Source organism: Staurois parvus, unplaced genomic scaffold (genome assembly GCF_062004578.1).
Source record: "Staurois parvus isolate SC_StPar_1 unplaced genomic scaffold, SC_StPar_1.0 ptg001065l, whole genome shotgun sequence".
In the NCBI taxonomy this organism is placed as follows: domain Eukaryota; kingdom Metazoa; phylum Chordata; class Amphibia; order Anura; family Ranidae; genus Staurois; species Staurois parvus.
The window spans coordinates 1,381,718-1,399,972 of NW_028318861.1; the positions used below are offsets into that span (position 1 = coordinate 1,381,718).

An 18,255-nucleotide genomic window follows, 5' to 3' on the forward strand; every position below is an offset into this window, starting at 1 on the left:
GGGAGCAGTCCTTAAAGCAGAACTTCCCCTTTTGGGTGGAGCTCCGCTTTAAAAACAAAGAACAATGTTTGTCGAATGTTCAAAGAATGTTCGTACAACTTTTCTTACAAATATCCTCGTCTGAAAATGTACACGTGTATGGCCAGCTTTAGTTTCGGTTTGCGCTGATGCAGTGTTGGATTTGCAGCGATTCCTGTTCGTTTTCTGCACCGCATCACAATTGCACTATGTTCATTCTATCCACTGCGGGTGTCTATGTTAAGTTAACAACACCCCAAAACCAGGTCACAAAAGGCAGTGCGATTGCCTGAATCGGATCACATAGATGTGAACATCCATGCAATCCAATTCCAAAGCAGCAAAAAAAAAAAAAAAAGATGCTTGTACCTTTTTCGTGTGGATGTGGTGCAATCTGAGCCATGCAAAATGAATTAACTCAAATGGAACAGCACAGAATCACATGTGATTTGAACAGGAATGCGGTGCGATTCCTGTGCAAAGCACATGCTGTTCCCCGCATCGCGTCAGTGTGAACCTAGATTGAAAGGGTTTTCATTTTTATAATAATAAAGTGCTCAGTGGCCTGCATAGCATTTATACATTTTATGTAATTTTCTTCTATCAAAGTTAAGCTGGCCATACATTATACAATTTTCTTGAGATTTTTGGTTTAGATTTACCAAAAACCATATAATAGGAGGTCAAACCTTAACACTTTCAATTGTATCCAATTAGGCAGACCCTTGCACTACATAGTTGACGGTAAATCTAAAGGAAATTGGACAGAAAATTGTATAGTGTATGGCCAGACTTATGCAGGCCATAGATGGGTCGAAAACTGGCCGTTTTTTTAACAAAAAAATGAAAAAAAAATCGGTCAGTCAATAGCGACGTTACCACCAACCGAAAAAAAGAAAAAAAAAAAAAAAAACCGGCCGATTTTCATCTTGTCTACGGCCGGCATTTAATTACTTCTGTCCCTGCAGAGAGCTCCGCTATTATATTTGACATGAAAAAGTATTGCGGTTGCAACATTGTATCTATTTGTATCCATTTCGGATACAGATATTTTTATTAGGATACAAATAGATACAGTTGCAAGAAAAAGTATGTGAACCCCTTGGGATTACGTGGAGTTTTGCATGAATTGGGCATAAAATGTGCTCTAAACGTCATCTAAATCACAATAGAAGAACACAGTCTGCTGAACATAATACTACACAAACATTAGATGTTGCCATGGTTTAATTGCACATAACATGTAAACATTCACAGTGCAGGGAGGAAAAAGTATGAACCTTTGGACTTAATAACCCTCCTTTGGCAGCAATAACCTCAACCAAATGTTTCCTGTAGTTGCAGATCAGACCTGCACAACGATCTGGAGAAATTTTGGACCACTCCTCTTCACAAAACTGTTTCGGTGTAGCAATATTCTTGGGATGTCTGGTGTGAATCACTCTCTTAAGGTCATGCCACAGCATTTCATTAGGGTTGAGGTCAGGACGCTGACTGGGCCACTCCAGAAGGCGTATTCTGTGCTGTTGCAGCCACTGTTTTGTTGAATTACTTGTATGCTTTGGGTCATTGTCCTGTTGCATCACCCATCCTCTGCGGAGCTTCAGTTGGTGGACAGATGGTCGTACGTTTTCCTGCAAAATGTCTTGATAAACTCTGGAATTCATTTTCCCATCAATGACAACAATCCGTCCAGGCCCTGAGGCAGCAAAGCAGCCCCAAACCATGATGCTCCCTCCGCCATGTTTTACAGTGGGGATGAGGTTTTGATGTTGGTGTGCTGTGCCTTTTTCTCCACACATAGTGTTGTGTGTTCTTCCCAAACAACTCAATCTTGGTTTCATCTGTCCACAGTATATTTTGCCAGTAGTGCTGTGGAACATCCAGGTGCTCTTTTGCAAACTTCAAACGTGCTGCAATATTCTTTTTGGACAGCAATGGCTTCCTCCGTGGTGCCCTCCCATGTACTCCATTCTTGTTTAATGTTTTCCTTATTGTAGATGTGTCAACAAAAATGTTAGCATGTGCCAGAGATTTCTGTAGGTCTTTAGCTGACACTCTGGGATTCTTCTTTACCTCATGCAGCATTCTGCGTTGTGCTCTTGCAGTCATTTTTACAGGACGACCTAGCCTAGGGAGAGTAGCAACAGTGCTCAACTTTCTCCATTTGTAGACAGTCTGTCTTACCGTGGACACATGAACATCAAGGCTTTTGGAGATACTTTTGTAACCCTTTCCAGCTTCATGCAAGTCAACAATTCTTGATCGTAGGTCTTCTGAGAGCTCTTTTCTGCGAGGCATGGTTCACATCAGACAGTGCTTCTTGAAACCAGTAAACCCAAAACAGGTGTGTGTTTTTTAAGGGCAGGACAGCTGTCAGCAACACATCCAATATCATCACACTGATTGGAGTCAAGGTTGGCTCACTCCTGGCTCCAATTAGCTCTGGGAGAAGTCATTAAGCTAGGGCCTCACATACTTTTTCCTCCCTGCACTGTGAATGTTTACATGTTATGTGCAATTAAACCATGGCAACATCTAATGTTTGTGTAGTATTATGTTCAGCAGACTGTGTTCTTCTATTGTTGTGACTTAGATGACGTTCAGAGCACATTTTATGCCCAATTCATGCAAAACTCCACGTAATCCCAAGGGGTTCACATACTTTTTCTTGCAAATGTACAATGTTGCAACCGCAATACTTTTTCATGTCAAATATAATAGCGGACTGGAATTCTTATTCTTTTCCTTCTTCTTCTTCTATTTCTTCTTCTTCTTACAAGTCACGGCTCATGCGCAGATTTTTTTATCGGTAAAAAGGATCGGCCGATTTGCCCATCATTGCCACGAAAATCGGCCGATCTGCAAAATCGGCCGATTTTTTTCCAACTTTACCGATAAAAAAAAGTGCCAAAATCCCGAAAAACGGCTGACCTATAAACCCACTAACGATCCGAAAATCGGCCGATTTTTTTTTTGGCTGAAAAATCGGCCAATTTCCGACCCATCTATGGCCTGTATTAGCTTTCCCTTTAAATAAAACAACAACTGGACCAGGGGCGGACTGACCAATCGAGCACTGCCCGGGGCCCGGGGTCAGTAGGGGGCCCCATGAAATGCCCCTGGTACCTTTTATAGGCTTTTTTGGGTGTGCTTTGAGTGTGGGCAAGGACACAGGTTCCCCATGATCCCCTATTGCCCGGGGGCCCCATGAGTTGTCAGTCCGCCCCTGAACTGGACTATAAAACACATATTGGTTGCTGCAGGTAAAAGACTTGTTTTGCATTTGCCCTCATTTTATAAATAAGCCACAGAGCCTGGTTAATCGCTTAAAACTTCTCGGTGCCGTGTGTTAAAATTAGAAAGTGTAAGAATGCTCAGTGGTTAAAGGCAAGGCAGCTTATTTTAACCACCAACCGTCTCAGACCTTTCTGAACATTATATGTATCAGTCAAGGGCAATCAATATAAAGCATTACATCAATTTGCTACCATTAAGTAAACCAAAGTGCCTTTCATACAGGCTATTTATGTTTATGGAAAATTAGTGAGCTTTGCATCTGTAAATGCTATAATTGAAAACAGCTGTCAAGCAACTAACAAAATTTATGTCTGGAAAAAAAAATGCCTATATATATGAAAGTGAAAATATCCATAGCTGCATGGGAGTGAGGTGCATAACAGCACAGAGTTAGGAAGCAGGTGCCATCTTAGGATACATTTACTATTGACTTAAAATGAAAGAAGAAGTATTTTTCCCTGGAATGACTGTATGTGAAATGTATTATTCCAATTTGATTTAAAATATATTCAGTAAAACTGTGGACATGTTCTATACTGCATTGGGGAAGGGGGGGGGTCCTTGGTGTCAGCAGGTACAGTGCAGGGTTGTAAACGCTGCACTGTACATGGAGAAGGAAGGCGTGCGAAAACAAGCAAGAACGTTTGAAAGAGAATACAGCAAGGCAAAGGTGACACAGGGAAACAAGTTAGGTTTTACTCCTTATTCCTGCACTCCTGGATTTAACAAGTAGTTAACCCTTGCACTGCATGGGGGGGGGGCGCACTGCAGGTGGAAATTTTGGCTAATTCCTGTAGTTCAAACGTAAAGAGGATCTTCGCCCTCTTAAAGTGTTACTAAACCTACAACAGTAAAATCAGTCTGTATATGCAGTAAAGCATGCTTGTTATACTCACTGTGGGACCTCAGGGGTTAATCCTCTGCATGGTGTATAAATGCTGTTTGATCCTGACTTTTCTGATCCTCCCCTTCTTCCAGTGTCCCCCTCTTATCTCCAGATAAGACATATCATGTGGAGTCACTCTGCACATGCTCAGTTTGGTGTGTATTGCTGGAGAGGTTTTTTTTTTTTTCTTGGGAGAGTGCATGTGATCAGCACAGGGCCAGACAGCACTGTCCAGACAGAGGTCAGGGGTTCTGCATCCTTCTAGAGCAAAATGAAAATTCCTCATACAAGCTTTAACCAGTGCTCTGCTGAACACTGATAGAAGTCACAAGCCTGTTGTATACTGCTGTTGAGATAAAGGTATTTAGCAGTTTATATTTACTAAAATAATTGCACTTCCGTGTTCTGTGTACTGTGAGGGAGCAGATCTAGTGAATGCCGAGTCCTGGGATTAGTAACACTTTAATGAAGTCCCTTCCACTCCACCCCTCCTACCATCCTGTACCAAAAATAGTACCAGGTTTTGTTTTGGGTTTTTTTTTTATATAAAGAAAAGTATCCAGCCCCACCCCCCATAAATGTCATTTACCTAGTCCAGGGGTAGGCAACCTGCGGCTCTCTAGCTGTTGTGGAACTACATTTCCCATGAAGCAATGCAACATTACAAAACTGACAGTTACAGCTATGACTTGCAGAGGCCTGATGGAACTTGTAGTTCTGCAACAGCTGGAGAGCCGCAGGTTGCCTACCCCTGACCTAATTGAACGATGTGCACAGTGCCCATTGTGCCTTTAGGGATATGCACGTCATATATCCATGGAGGAATAGTGTTTAAATTCACAAAGCAGAAGGAGGGGCCTAATAAAGTCCACCCACTGAACCCGGAAGAGCCAGGTGGAACATCAATGACACCAGAAACAACATGGCTGCACAGGACCAAGCGGTGGCAGGGGAACAGAGGATCTCAGCAGGACAACACTGGATCCGCCTGGTGGGCGAGCATCTGAAATGTGCAGAACACACCTCCCAGTAAATGGGGGTTAAATAGAAAAAAAAAACACGAGGGTGGGGTGAAGATTTGCTTTAAGTAACACTTTTGCAAGTCTTATCCATCTCCAGCCTGTAACTGGACAGTAAAGGGAGAAGGAGCACACTAATGCACCCCTCTCACTGTCACTTTCCTCTTTCAGACGATCATCAGCATGTCTCTTGTTACAGCATGAGTACTGCAGCACAACTGATTGGCTCCTTGTGCTGCTTCTTCCACTCCTAGGCTTAGCACTGCTATACATGGGCTAAGTGGCTGATACCAAGTCTAATTCAGGTACTTGCACCAAATATATATATTTATTTTATTTTTTTAAAGTGTATCTATGATCAAAATGTAAAAATATAAAGTCATACATTCATTTACACATTGTATTTCAGGTATTTATAGCCCACACCCTATTATTCTGAACAATCTTGAAGTTTGTAAACTTACTTTATGAAGATCCCCACACAATGACTTCCTTGAATTCTGTGGCATGTATTCACTATGCCCTGTGAGTAGGCTCTGCCGTGTGACATTTCACAGAGCCTGCCTTCTGAACTACAGAAGGGCTGAGAAGAGGACTTTCAGGAATCATTGCTTACAGACAGCAAGGTACCATGGGATATGTAGTCCTTAGGCTGCATGCACTCTGGGTGTTTTGAGAACGCTGGTAAAGTTAGCTGTGTAAAGTCATGTTAAAAACATGAGTTTTTCAGCTTTTTTTTTGTGGTTTTGCATTAGGGTTTAGTGCCGTTTTTCCACATTTGCGGTTTTTAGCTCTTTCTTTTAACCAAAAAAAATATTTTTTTTTTATTGATCATAAAAACATCCAAAAATACCACATTTTTCAGCTTTAGAGCGTTTTTACAGCTAAAAAACTCCGCTAGAAACCCACTAGTCCTGGTTTTTTTTTCCAGCCAAAAAAAGTTGATTAGTCTATGTGTGCATGGACACATAGGATAACATGCTGGGGGGTTTACTGGCTGTAGAAAAAAAACATCAAAAGCCAAAAACAGCTGCTGTAAAAACGTCCAGTGTGCATGAGGACTCAGAAACTAAAAAGGGAATCCAGGAAGTTCTGGAAAGAGATGCCAGCAGACAGGCAGAACTCACAACATGAAAGGAGATTTTTCAAGTAAACCTATATTGGATTGTCAAATATAACTATTGTTTCTATTTCTATTACAATGCTGAAATTAAAGTGTATAGTGTAACTCTAAATTTCCTTTACAGATGTACTATGAATACATAGATGCATTAAAGTATTGTGTCAATTATATCTGCCTGGAATTTGGCTTTAAAGGACCTCAAATAAAATAAAAACAATCATGCTCTATATCTAAAAACAGCCAAAACACAACATATAAAAGGGAATTATAATTAGGCAATTTCACTTTAAAATTATATCCAGTTTCTGTATTAGACTGCAAAAATCAAATATGAAAATTCAGGATAAAAAAACAAAACAAAACACGTGCAAAAAAGTAAATAGAGTGCTAAAAAGGACTTACCCCATTTTGCCCAGATATGATTTTGCACTGGAGTGACCTAAACAATACTTCAAGCTGCTTCTTGCAACATTAGCACTGCTCCATGTATCATTAATCAGAATTGTGTTTCAAATGCTCTCAGCCTCTTCAACCTTGTGTCGCTTAACTGACACAGATAACATTGATAAATGAAGTGTCTGGCTTTTAAATCCAAGGATAAATCCAAAACAAGAGGAGGAAAAAATGTGATAGGACCAATTAGTTTATTTTTATAACTTAAAGTAGTAAAAAATAATGCTTGTATATCAAAAAAGTATATCCAACAAAATGAGTGTGCATTCATGTGCCTGCTTCTGCCAGGGTCTTGTAGTTTGAGGCAAAACTAGGAAGCCAGCCCAATGGTTATTCCAATCATGTCCTTCTTGAGAACGATCCGCTTCCCACGCTCCTCTTCCCACACACACAGACATATATACAGTATGCACCAGTGTGACCAATAACTGCAGACCTCCCAAGTCTTCTTCCAGGTCTAGAACGAAGCCTTTGCTCCCTCTTGGGACCTCTCTGCAGGATGGATCCAACGCTATAGAACACAATGAAGAAGTATCAGGAAGCAGAGCAATATGGACAGTAGAGAAGTACAGATCTTTCCACATCCCAACCAGAGATCTGCTTGCCTTCTACAGCTCCGCTTTTCATAAATCAGAACCAAAGACACAAAGAGGAAACCCTGGAGTTCTTAAATTCTATTTTGTACTGTAACACTGGCAGCTGTGGGCTTACTTATAGCACAATGCTGCAATGCATTCATTTTTAATAATTTAAAGATATACATTACATTTTTAAATATATAAAGATAATGTATATATGTTGAATATGGTCAATTAAAGCAGTGGCAAAGAACACAACAGTCAGAAAGAAGTTTAGGATCCTATGTTAATAAACACAGCCTGACTAGGGTGTGTGTCGCCTGTCCATGGTGCGCGTCTCTTGTCCATGGTGCGCGTCGCCTGTCCATGGTGCGCGTCGCCTGTCCATGGTGCGCGTCGCCTGTCCATGGCGTGTGTAAACAAAAATTATTTAAATATATAAAGATACTGTATATATGTCAAATATGGTCAATTAAAGCAGTAGCAAAGAACACAACAGTCACAAAGAAGTTTAGGATTCTATGTTAATAAACACAGCCTGACCATGGTGTGTGTGTGTCGCCTGTCCACAGTACGTGTCGCCTGTCCATGGTGAGCGTTGCCCGCCCATAGTGTGTGTAAACAAAAATTATTTAAATATATAAAGATAATGTATATATGTTGACTATGGTCAATTAAAGCAGTGGCAAAGAACACAACAGTCAGAAAGAAGTTTAGGATTTTATGTTAATAAACACAGCCTGTCTATGGCGTGCGCCGCCTGTCTATGGCGTGCGTCGCCTGTCTATGGCGTGCGTCGCCCGGCTATGGCGAGCGTCGCCCGGCTATGGCGAGCGTCGCCCGGCTATGGCGAGCGTCGCCTGGCTATAGTGTGTGTAAACAAAAAGCAAATTATTTACTAATCCATTTAATCTATTTTATCGAATACTTTCATGTTCAGATTTTACATAATAGGATAAAATTGCTATATTCACTAAACTAATCAATATGTGATGCCAATAATGCAATGAATGTTGCAGCACTTTTTTTTTATTAATCAAAATTCCTATAAAGCAGTGGGTTGCCCCCGCACTTCGATGGTTAAAGGTTTAGGTTCAGTCCTCATGCACACGGGGCGTTTTGAGAATGCTGGTAACGTTAGCTGTGTCAAGTCACGTAAAAACGTGAGTTGTTCAGGTTTTTTTTAGTGTTTTTGCATTAGCGTTTAGCCACGATTAGGTGCGTATTCCAGCGGTTTTCCGCGTTTGCGTTTTTTTTGCGTTTAATTTTTTTTGGTCAAACAAATGTCCAATAAACCAGTTTGCAGCGTTTTACCGCATTTATCAGCATTGGAGCATTTTTACAGCTAAAAAACTCCTACAGAAATCCACTAGTCCTGGGTTTTTGTTCCAGCCAAAAAACGTTGATTCCAGTCTGTGTGCATGGACCCATAGGATAACATGCTGGGGGGTTTACTGGCTGTAGAAAAAAAAACATCAAAAGCCAAAAACAGCCGCTGTAAAAATGTCAAGTGTGCATGAGGACTCGGGGGGCTGCAAAAGAACTATTAATGACCTTATCCTCCACTCCCAAAGGCTCACAACAGGCTGTTAGGCCAGTCCCCACAGCCTCTTCTTCCCCATGCCCCATTGGTCACAGGTCCTCTGATGTCATCAAGACCAATACAGATGTCCATAGCCCTGCCCAGGGACAATCCAGTGGCTGAAGAATAGGGGAGTAAAGCAGATTGCAGGCTGCTGAGAGAGCAAAGAATCTGGAAAGTAAAACTGCCTTTCATGGCCCCCTTGACCTGAACAAGGATTTAACCCTTGTAGTGGTGTGGGGGGCAATCACACTGCAAGGGGACATTTCTGATATCCCCAGTGATGACCTTTGAAACCCAACTCCAAAAAGCTTATATTATCCCTGGCAGTGAGGCTGTGCTTGCACTGCAAGCGTGCATAACTCATTTAGGCTTTAGGCTCCATGCACACTAGCATTTTTTTAAGCTCCTAGAAACTGTTATTAGCATCTTTTCTGCTTCTAGAAGCTAAATAGTGTTATTCTACGTGTCCATCCACACTGCTTTAGGCTATTAGCATTTTCTGAGCTTCAGAGTCTAGGAGCAGAAAAAAAAAAAAAGCTGTCGAGTTTTTTGGAGCATGTTCCCAGCAGAAAACTCTGAGCATTCATAAACGTTACTAAAATGCTCCTAACAGCATTTTTTTCTACATGTACTGTAAAAACGCTAATAAACGCTAATGCACCTAAACATTTCTAAACACAACTGAAATGCTACTACCAGCATTTTTTTAGCTTAAAAAAAGCTAATGTGCATGGAGCAAAAAAGATTAAGGGCTCGTTCACACTTGACTTTATTTCTAACTCTTGCCAAATGCCCCTAGAGCGTTTGACAGGCATTTGGGAAGCGGTTTTAACGCTCCTCAAATGCTCCCCAAACACTCCCAAAACGCCCTATGAGCGGTTCTGAGGAGGTGGATAGGCATTTGCCAAGCGTTAAAACCATATCACAAACGCCTATAACCGTATCACAACCGCCTTGCAACTGCACCGCAAACGCCTGCCAGGCATTTGTGGAGCGGCACCATAGACTTGAATGGGAGGCTTCAACTCCTCCTAACTCAATACAAGGCGTCAGCTTTGCCACGATGCAATGCGATGTGATGCTAATGCTTTTGTGTGAACAGCACTGTGTGCTGCCATGTGCAGAATTTTCATAGGTGTTTGAAAAGCATTAAAAACGCTTCCCAAAAACCTGTCTGATGCCTGCTGACAAACCTAGTGTGAACGTAGCCTTACTCACCCAATCTGCTGTGCTGCTACGTCGGGTCTTGCAATGTCTTCTTCCTCATGCTCAAGCGCCCTAAGGTCCTGACATCAAGACCAATGCATGGTCCCTAGCCCTATACTGTATGTGATGACATCAAGGAACAGTTCACTGCTGGAGTGTAGCAGAGCGCCATCTACCGGAGAAGCAGAGAATTGGGTAAAATGTGCTTCTCCCCCTCTGTAGACTAAACAGGCAGGTAACCCTTGTAGTGCCAGGGCAGACCCACTGCAAGGCAGAATTTTGAAGTTTCTCCAGAGCTGGGCTTTAATATGAATGTTATACAGTGAAATCACTGCAGGGTCCATGTATAAAGCAGAGACTCTTGTGAACAGTCCAGTGTTCTATAGGAGGGACTCATTTTCAGCCAGTGAATGTTTGTAAATGAAACCTACTCTGCTTTATAAATAACCCCGTATGTGTTGTGAATTGCCAGAAAACAAACACATGACAAGGTTATCCTATAATCTGAAAGCAGGGAACGTTCATTAATGCTCCATTCACATTTGTGTGATTTGCCATGCGACTTTGAACACATAAGGGGGGATTTACTAAAACTGGAGAGTGCAAAATCTCCTGCAGCTCTGCATAGAAACCAATCAGCTTCCAGGTTTTATTGCCAAAGCTTAATTGAACAAGCTGAAGTTGGAAGCTGATTGGCTGCATGCACAGATTCTGAGAGCTGCCGTTTTAGTAAATCTTCCCCAGTAAGTCTCATAATCCATGTATTTCAATGGAAGCCGTTCAAATCTATGTAACTAAAAGCACAGCGACTTTAAAAAGGTTCCTGCATTACTTCTGATGTGACTTGAGTGCCAGAAGACTATAATGTAAACTCTCAAAGGTCGCATGAAAGTTGCATCTAAATGTTATAAATGTGACAGTTGTGAAACAACCAAAGCCAAAGTCGCATCCAAGTTGCACCCATCCAAAGTTACATCAAAGTCGCAATGTAAATCGCACGACTTTGGAGTTTCACAAGTGTGAATGGAGTCTAATGCAGATATCAATATATCCCATAATAAAAGGTTAGTAAAGGGTCTGTAGGAGATGTATTCCCTGCATAAGGGTGACTAGAAGGAAACACAAATGGCCAATAATACATGTACATATGCATTAAACAGTCTTGGAGGTATAGCTCAATAATTAATACATGACTAGCAATAATATCAGGTTCAGATGCTGCTAACGTGACAGAAGAGCAGGGGAACTTGTGAACATGTGAAAAAAAAAGAGCAGTAGTAATACACACTTTATACCAGGGGTGTCAACCTGGCGGCCCTCCAGCTATTGTGAAACTACAAGTCCCATCATGCCTCTACCTTAGCGAGTCATGCTTGTAACTTTCAATCTTGCAATGCCTCATGGGACTTGTAGTTTGGCAACAGCTGGAAGGCCGTTGGTTTCACACCTGTGCTATATACATAATACACACAACACATCCTGCTAGTGTAACATATTGAAACATTTATTGGATACAAAAACAATTAACAGTAAATTAATGTTTTTGTACCCAATAATGTTTCAATATGTTACACTATCAGGATCTTTTTATACCACCTTCTTTATTTTTTTTCTCCAGTCTATATTGGCCCTAGTAAGTGTGTATGTTTTATAGGAACTTTAGAATGTAAACTTGAGGTCGGGGACGGATGTGACTGTACAATATATGTAAAGCACTGTGTAATTTGTCAGCAATACATAAAACATTAATAATAATATATAACAATTTGGGGACACATGGACACACCAGTGGGTGCTAGTGTTAGAAAGTTTCTCAGTCTTTGGAATGATTAAAGGGGTTTATTGCTCATATGGGGTCAATGTTCATTTCTTGAAAGGATTTTGTCAATCTTGGGATTGGGGTACATGGCCAAGCCAGAGGGTACAAGTGTCAGAAAGCTTCTCCAACTTTGTATTCAGTGATGGATATAGAAGGCTTGCATTACCAATATGGGGCTAAATGTGCATTTCTTGACAAGATTGTGGATTTTTTGGTGGGTTTCCTCCGGGTACTCCGGTTTCCTCCCACTCTCCAAAGACATGCTGGTAGGTTAATTGGCTTCTGTCTACATTGGCCCTGTTATGTGTACATGAGATATTTACTTAGATTGTAAGCTCCTTGAGATCAGGGGCTGATGTGACTGAACAATATATGTAAAGCACTGTGTAAATTGTTGGCACAATATAAACACCTGTAGTAGTAATCAATAATATCTTGGAATTGGGGTACATGGACACGCCAGTGGATGCAAGTGTTGAAAGGGTCCTTAGGCTTTGGCAGTAATAAAGGATTTAGAAGGGTTGCATTACCCATCTTGGGGTATTTATAAATAAGATTTTGGATATCGGGGTACATGGACAGGCCACTGAGTGTCATAAAATTCCTCAGGGTCTGGAATGATTAAAAAATTTAAAGGGTTGTATTACCCGTATGGGGTAAATGTGCATTTCTTGATAAGATTTTGAAAATCTTGGGATTTGGGTACATACACACTCTAGTGGATGCAAGAGTCAGAAAGCTCATCAGACTTTCCAATTATCAAAGGAATTAAAGAAGCTGTATTACCTATATGGGGTAAATATGTGTTTCTTGATAATATTTGGGATATCTTAAGATCTGGGTACCTGGACAAGTCAATGGATGCAAGTGTCAAAACGTTTCTCAGGCTTTGGAATGATTAACAGATTTAAATGGGATGTATTACCCATATGGGGTAAGTGAGCATTTCTTGATAAGATTCTGGATATTTTGGGATTGGGAAATGTGGATGGGCCACTGGGTACAAATGTCAGAAAGTTCCATAGGCTTTCCAGTGATTAATGGATTTAAGGGGGTTGTATTACCCACATGGAGGTAAATGTCTGTTTCTCGATAAGATTTTGGATATCTTGGGATCTGAGTACCTGGACAGGTCAGCACATGCAAGAGTCAGAAAGTTCCTCGGACTTTGGAATGATTAAAGGATTTAAAAGTGTTGTATCACCCTTATGGGGGTAAATGTGCATTTCTAGAGAAGATTCAGGATATTTTGGGATTGGGGCGTGTAGATAGGTCACAGGGTACAAGTGTCAGAAAGTTTCCCAGGCTCTGTACTGATGAATGGGTGTAGAAAGGATATATTTCCCATATGGATGTAAATGTGTGTTTCTGGATAAGATTTGGGATATTGTGGGATGGGGGGCACATGGACAGATCACTGGGTACGTGTCAGAAAGTTCCATAGGTTTTCCAATGATTAATGGATTTAAGGGGGCTGTGTTTCCAATATGGATGTAAAGATTTGGGATATTGTGGGATGGGGGGCGCATGGACGGGTCAATGGATACAAGTGTCAGAAAGTCCCATAGGCTTTCCAATGATTAATGGATTTAAGGGGGCTGTGTTTCCAATATGGATGTAAAGATTTGGGATATTGTGGGATGGGGGGCACATGGACGGGTCACTGGGTACAAGTGTCAGAAAGTCCCATAGACTTTCCAATGATTAATTGGAATCCTACATTGGATTTAGGGGGCTGTATATCCCATATGGGGTAATGTGTGTTTCTGGAGAAGATGTGGGATATTGTGGGATGGGGGACATGTGGAGGGGCCCCTGGGTACAAGTGTGGGACGGGTCCCCAGGCTCGGTATTGATGGCTGGGTGTAGAAGGGTTGTCTCCCCCATAGTGGGGTGAATGGCAGCCAAGCAGCACTGCAGATTGGGGGATCAGGGCTATCACACCCACATATGGGGCTCCATCTATCTCTGGCCGGTCGGGTGTGAAGTTCAGAAGGTCGGGTTGTGTTGCCCGCAGGGTGAGGACAGAGGTGACCTGGCGGGTCAGAAGACAGCCCGGGTGACATTGCAGGGCTGCGGAGACACAAAGGCAGCACACACGGCTCTCACCATCCAGAGCGGCTCTCCCGGGGACACAGGCGGCGCCTTCAGCACCTCGGACAGCGGCAGCGGCGGCGGCGGGGAGAGGCGGAGGAGGAGGAAGCGGAGGAGGAGGAGGCCATCATCTCTGGCAGCGGAGGAAGCAGCTCGTTCCCGGCCATCAACAGGACACAGCAAGCGGCCATCCTTCAGCTGGCGGCACCGAGCATGTCTGTGAAACACACACAGTGACAGCAGGATAACGGGGGGCGGGGGCGGGCACACGGCATAACCCCACATCACAAGGACAGCGCCGCCCTCCGCTGCAGGCCCACACACGGCTCACAGCCCAGACCCTGCCATCTGCAGACAGCCCGCCGGCCTCCGGGCTCAGCGCCGTCCATACTGGCTGCGATATGGACCATCGGATCTGCACGACTGACCATACACCAACCAACCCCCCCATCACCTGTCATACAGGGGGGCACACTCCTCCATACACAGCTATGTCACCCCCCACATCCCAATACAGACATGGAGGAGGGAGGACACTCACCAAGGACCTTCAATACAGGGGCTATATGTCTACAACACACACTACATACATAATACACACTACATACATAATACACACTACATACACTATGTGTACACACTACATACATAATACACACTACATACATAATACACACTATACACTGTGTACACACTACATACATCATACACACACTACATACATAATACATACTATACACTATGTACACACTACATACATAATACACACTATACACTATGTACACACTACATACATAATACACACTATACACTATATACATACACTAAATACATCATACACACTATATACACACACACTAAATACATAATACACACACTACATACATAATACACACTATACACTATGTACACACTACATACATCATACACACTACATACATAATACACACACTATACAAAATGTACACACTACATACATAATACACACTACACACAATACTATATAAATAATACACAATATATAAATAATACACAATATATATACACACACACTACATACACAATACACACAATGTACACACTATATACACATTACACACTGTATTTATAATACACACAATATACATAATACACACACTACATACATCATACACATTATATACACAATACACACAATATACATAATACACACTGTATTTATAATACACACAATATACATAATACATACATAACCCCCCCCCCCCCCCCCATCTGTCACAACAGCAGAGACATAACTCAGCCACCAGTCCTGGACCAGTCCAGGGGGAGGATGCTGCATTGGAGGGGGCTATGACCAAGGCACATCCCCCCCCCCCCCAGTCAATCACTCATTGGGTGCAATATACATGTAGATACAGTGCATACATATATATATATATACTGTGTGTGGTGTTTGCCTTTTATTTAATAAAGGATAACTGTGCATGTAGCCATTCACTTCCCAGTGACTGCAGTGAGTGGGATGTGATTGCTGTGGATTGTCTGTGGGAACATCATTGCTAATATAGTTATATAGCACCATGTCCGGTGTGTGTGCACACTGCAGATCCAGGCTGACATGCAACTCCAAGGAATGGCTGTACATGTATACTGTATATGATCACTAGCTGACAGTGTGCATGACTTTTACTGCTCGTACAGTGTGTGCTCACTGTGCATGCCGTGTATTGCAGTGTGTGTGCTCACTGTGCATGCCGTGTATTGCAGTGTGTGTGCTCACTTGTGCATGCCGTGTATTGCAGTGTGTGTGCTCACTTGTGCATGCCATGTATTGCAGTGTGTGCTCACTTGTGCATGCCGTGTATTGCAGTATGTGCTCACTTGTGCATACCGTGTATTGCAGTGTGTGTGCTCACTGTGCATGCCGTGTATTGCAGTGTGTGCTCACTTGTGTATGCCGTGTATTGCAGTGTGTGCTCACTGTGCATGCAGTGTGTGCTCACTGTGCATACCGTGTATTGCAGTGTGTGCTCACTTGTGTATTGCTGTGTATTGCAGTGTGTGCTCACTGCGCATGCCGTGTATTGCAGTGTGTGTGATCACTGTGCATGCCGTGTATTGCAGTGTGTGTGATCACTGTGCATGCCGTGTATTACAGTGTGTGCTCACTATGCATGCCGTGTATGTGCTCACTGTGCATGCCGTGTATTGCAGTGTGTGCTCACTGCGCATGCCGTGTATTGCAGTGTGTGATCACTGTGCATGCCGTGTATTGCAGTGTGTGCTCACTTGTGCATGCCGTGTATTACAGTGTGTGCTCACTGTACATGCCGTGTATTGCAGTGTATGCTCACTGTGCATGCAGTGTGTGTGCTCACTGTGCATGCTGTGTATTGCAGTGTGTGTTCACTGTGCATGCCGTGTATTGCAGTGTGTGCTCACTGTGCATGCTGTGTATTGCAGTGTGTGCTCACTGTGCATGCCGTGTATTGCAGTGTGTGCTCACTTGTGCATGCCGTGTATTGCAGTGTGTGCTCACTTGTGCATGCCGTGTATTGCAGTGTGTGCTCACTTGTGCATGCCGTGTATTGCAGTGTGTGTGCTCACCGTGCATGCCGTGTATTGCAGTGTGTGTGCTCACCGTGCATGCCGTGTATTGCAGTGTGTGTGCTCACCGTGCATGCCGTGTATTGCAGTGTGTGCTCACCGTGCATGCCGTGTATTGCAGTGTGTGCTCACCGTGCATGCCGTGTATTGCAGTGTGTGTGCTCACCGTGCATGCCGTGTATTGCAGTGTGTGTGCTCACTGTGCATGCCGTGTATTGCAGTGTGTGTGCTCACTGTGCATGCCGTGTATTGCAGTGTGTGCTCACTGTGCATGCCGTGTATTGCAGTGTGTGTGCTCACTGTGCATGCCGTGTATTGCAGTGTGTGCTCACTGTGCATGCCGTGTATTGCAGTGTGTGTGCTCACTGTGCATGCCGTGTATTGCAGTGTGTGTGCTCACTGTGCATGCCGTGTATTGCAGTGTGTGCTCACTGTGCATGCCGTGTATTGCAGTGTGTGCTCACTGTGCATGCCGTGTATTGCAGTGTGTGTGCTCACTGTGCATGCCGTGTATTGCAGTGTGTGCTCACTGTGCATGCCGTGTACGTGTCTCTCCCCTCCCCCGACACTGACCGCTCTCCGGGGGGATCCTGCCTGACCGGTCTCAGCGGCGAAGGTGCGGGCCTGGCCACCGCCGGAGTCCTGCCTCAGCCCGTTCAGACCTTCTCTCCATCCCTCTGCTCCGGAGACATTTAAATAAGCAACGTCATCCCGTTCTCCCCTCCGCATTGACGTCACTCCCGTGTGGGGGATGACGTCAAAGTGCTCGGCGCCGCCGGAAGCGCTTTCTAAATATGGGGAGAGAGGGAGCTGGGAGAGGCAGAGCACAGAGAGGGGTGAAGGCGGGGGCGCCGGAGGATCCTGGGATAACGCTGTTTTGCTGACCAAAAATAGCTGTGTGGGGAGCCAGGATGAGCCGAACCTGAGAGAAGGAACAGCCAGAGAGGGAGAGACATCAACATTGTGTAATCCATCTCCTTCCCACCCAAACATGTCATCCCCCCATCATGGGGGCCGGGCACCCCTTCCATACACCTACATATCTCCCCATACATAGCCAGCCAAGACTTTCTACTCCTAAAATGGCCTTCTACTCATGGAGGCTGACCATGCCGGGACACCTTGGCTAAAACCAAGAGAGCCATGGCTCACCATACTGGGGTATGTTAGCTTAAAACTTAGAGGGCTATGGCTGACCATACTGGGCTCATTGGCTGAAACCAAGAGAGCCATGGCTGACCATACTGGGCTCATTGGCTGAAACCAAGAGAGCCATGGCTCACCATACTGGGGTATGTTAGCTTAAAACCTAGAGGGCCATGGCTGACCATACTGGGCTCATTGGCTGAAACCAAGAGAGCCAAGGCTGACCATAATGGGGTATGTTGGCTTAACACAGAGAGCCATGGCTGACCGTGCTGGGGTCATTGGCTGGAACCAAGAGAGCTATGGCTGACCATACTGTGGTATGTTAGCTTAAAACTGAGAGAGCCATAGCTGACCATGCTGGAGTGCGATGTTTTAAAAATGAGAGAGCCATAGCTGACCATGCTGAGCACATTGGCTTAAAATTGAAAGAGCCATGGCT

General features: G+C 43.6%; 1 protein-coding gene across 3 annotated transcripts in view; it reads right to left on the reverse strand.

The window, feature by feature from the left end:
- HOMER1 (homer scaffold protein 1) overlaps positions 1 to 17,451 on the reverse strand; it is a 178,297-nt gene extending 160,846 nt beyond the window's left edge. Inside the window, exons 1-3 of one of the 3 annotated variants that reach the window (XM_089658370.1) lie at positions 17,241 to 17,451; positions 14,097 to 14,298; positions 6,749 to 7,310 (exon numbers count right to left, since the gene is read on the reverse strand). In XM_089658370.1, coding sequence (XP_089514496.1) covers positions 6,749 to 6,753 — 5 coding nt within the window. In that variant the 5' untranslated portion in view covers positions 6,754 to 7,310; positions 14,097 to 14,298; positions 17,241 to 17,451. The remainder of the gene's footprint in view (positions 1 to 6,748; positions 7,311 to 14,096; positions 14,299 to 17,240) is intronic. The other 2 variants (XM_089658368.1, XM_089658369.1) reach the window with 2 other exon arrangements.
- Positions 17,452 to 18,255: the final 804 nt, after the last annotated feature.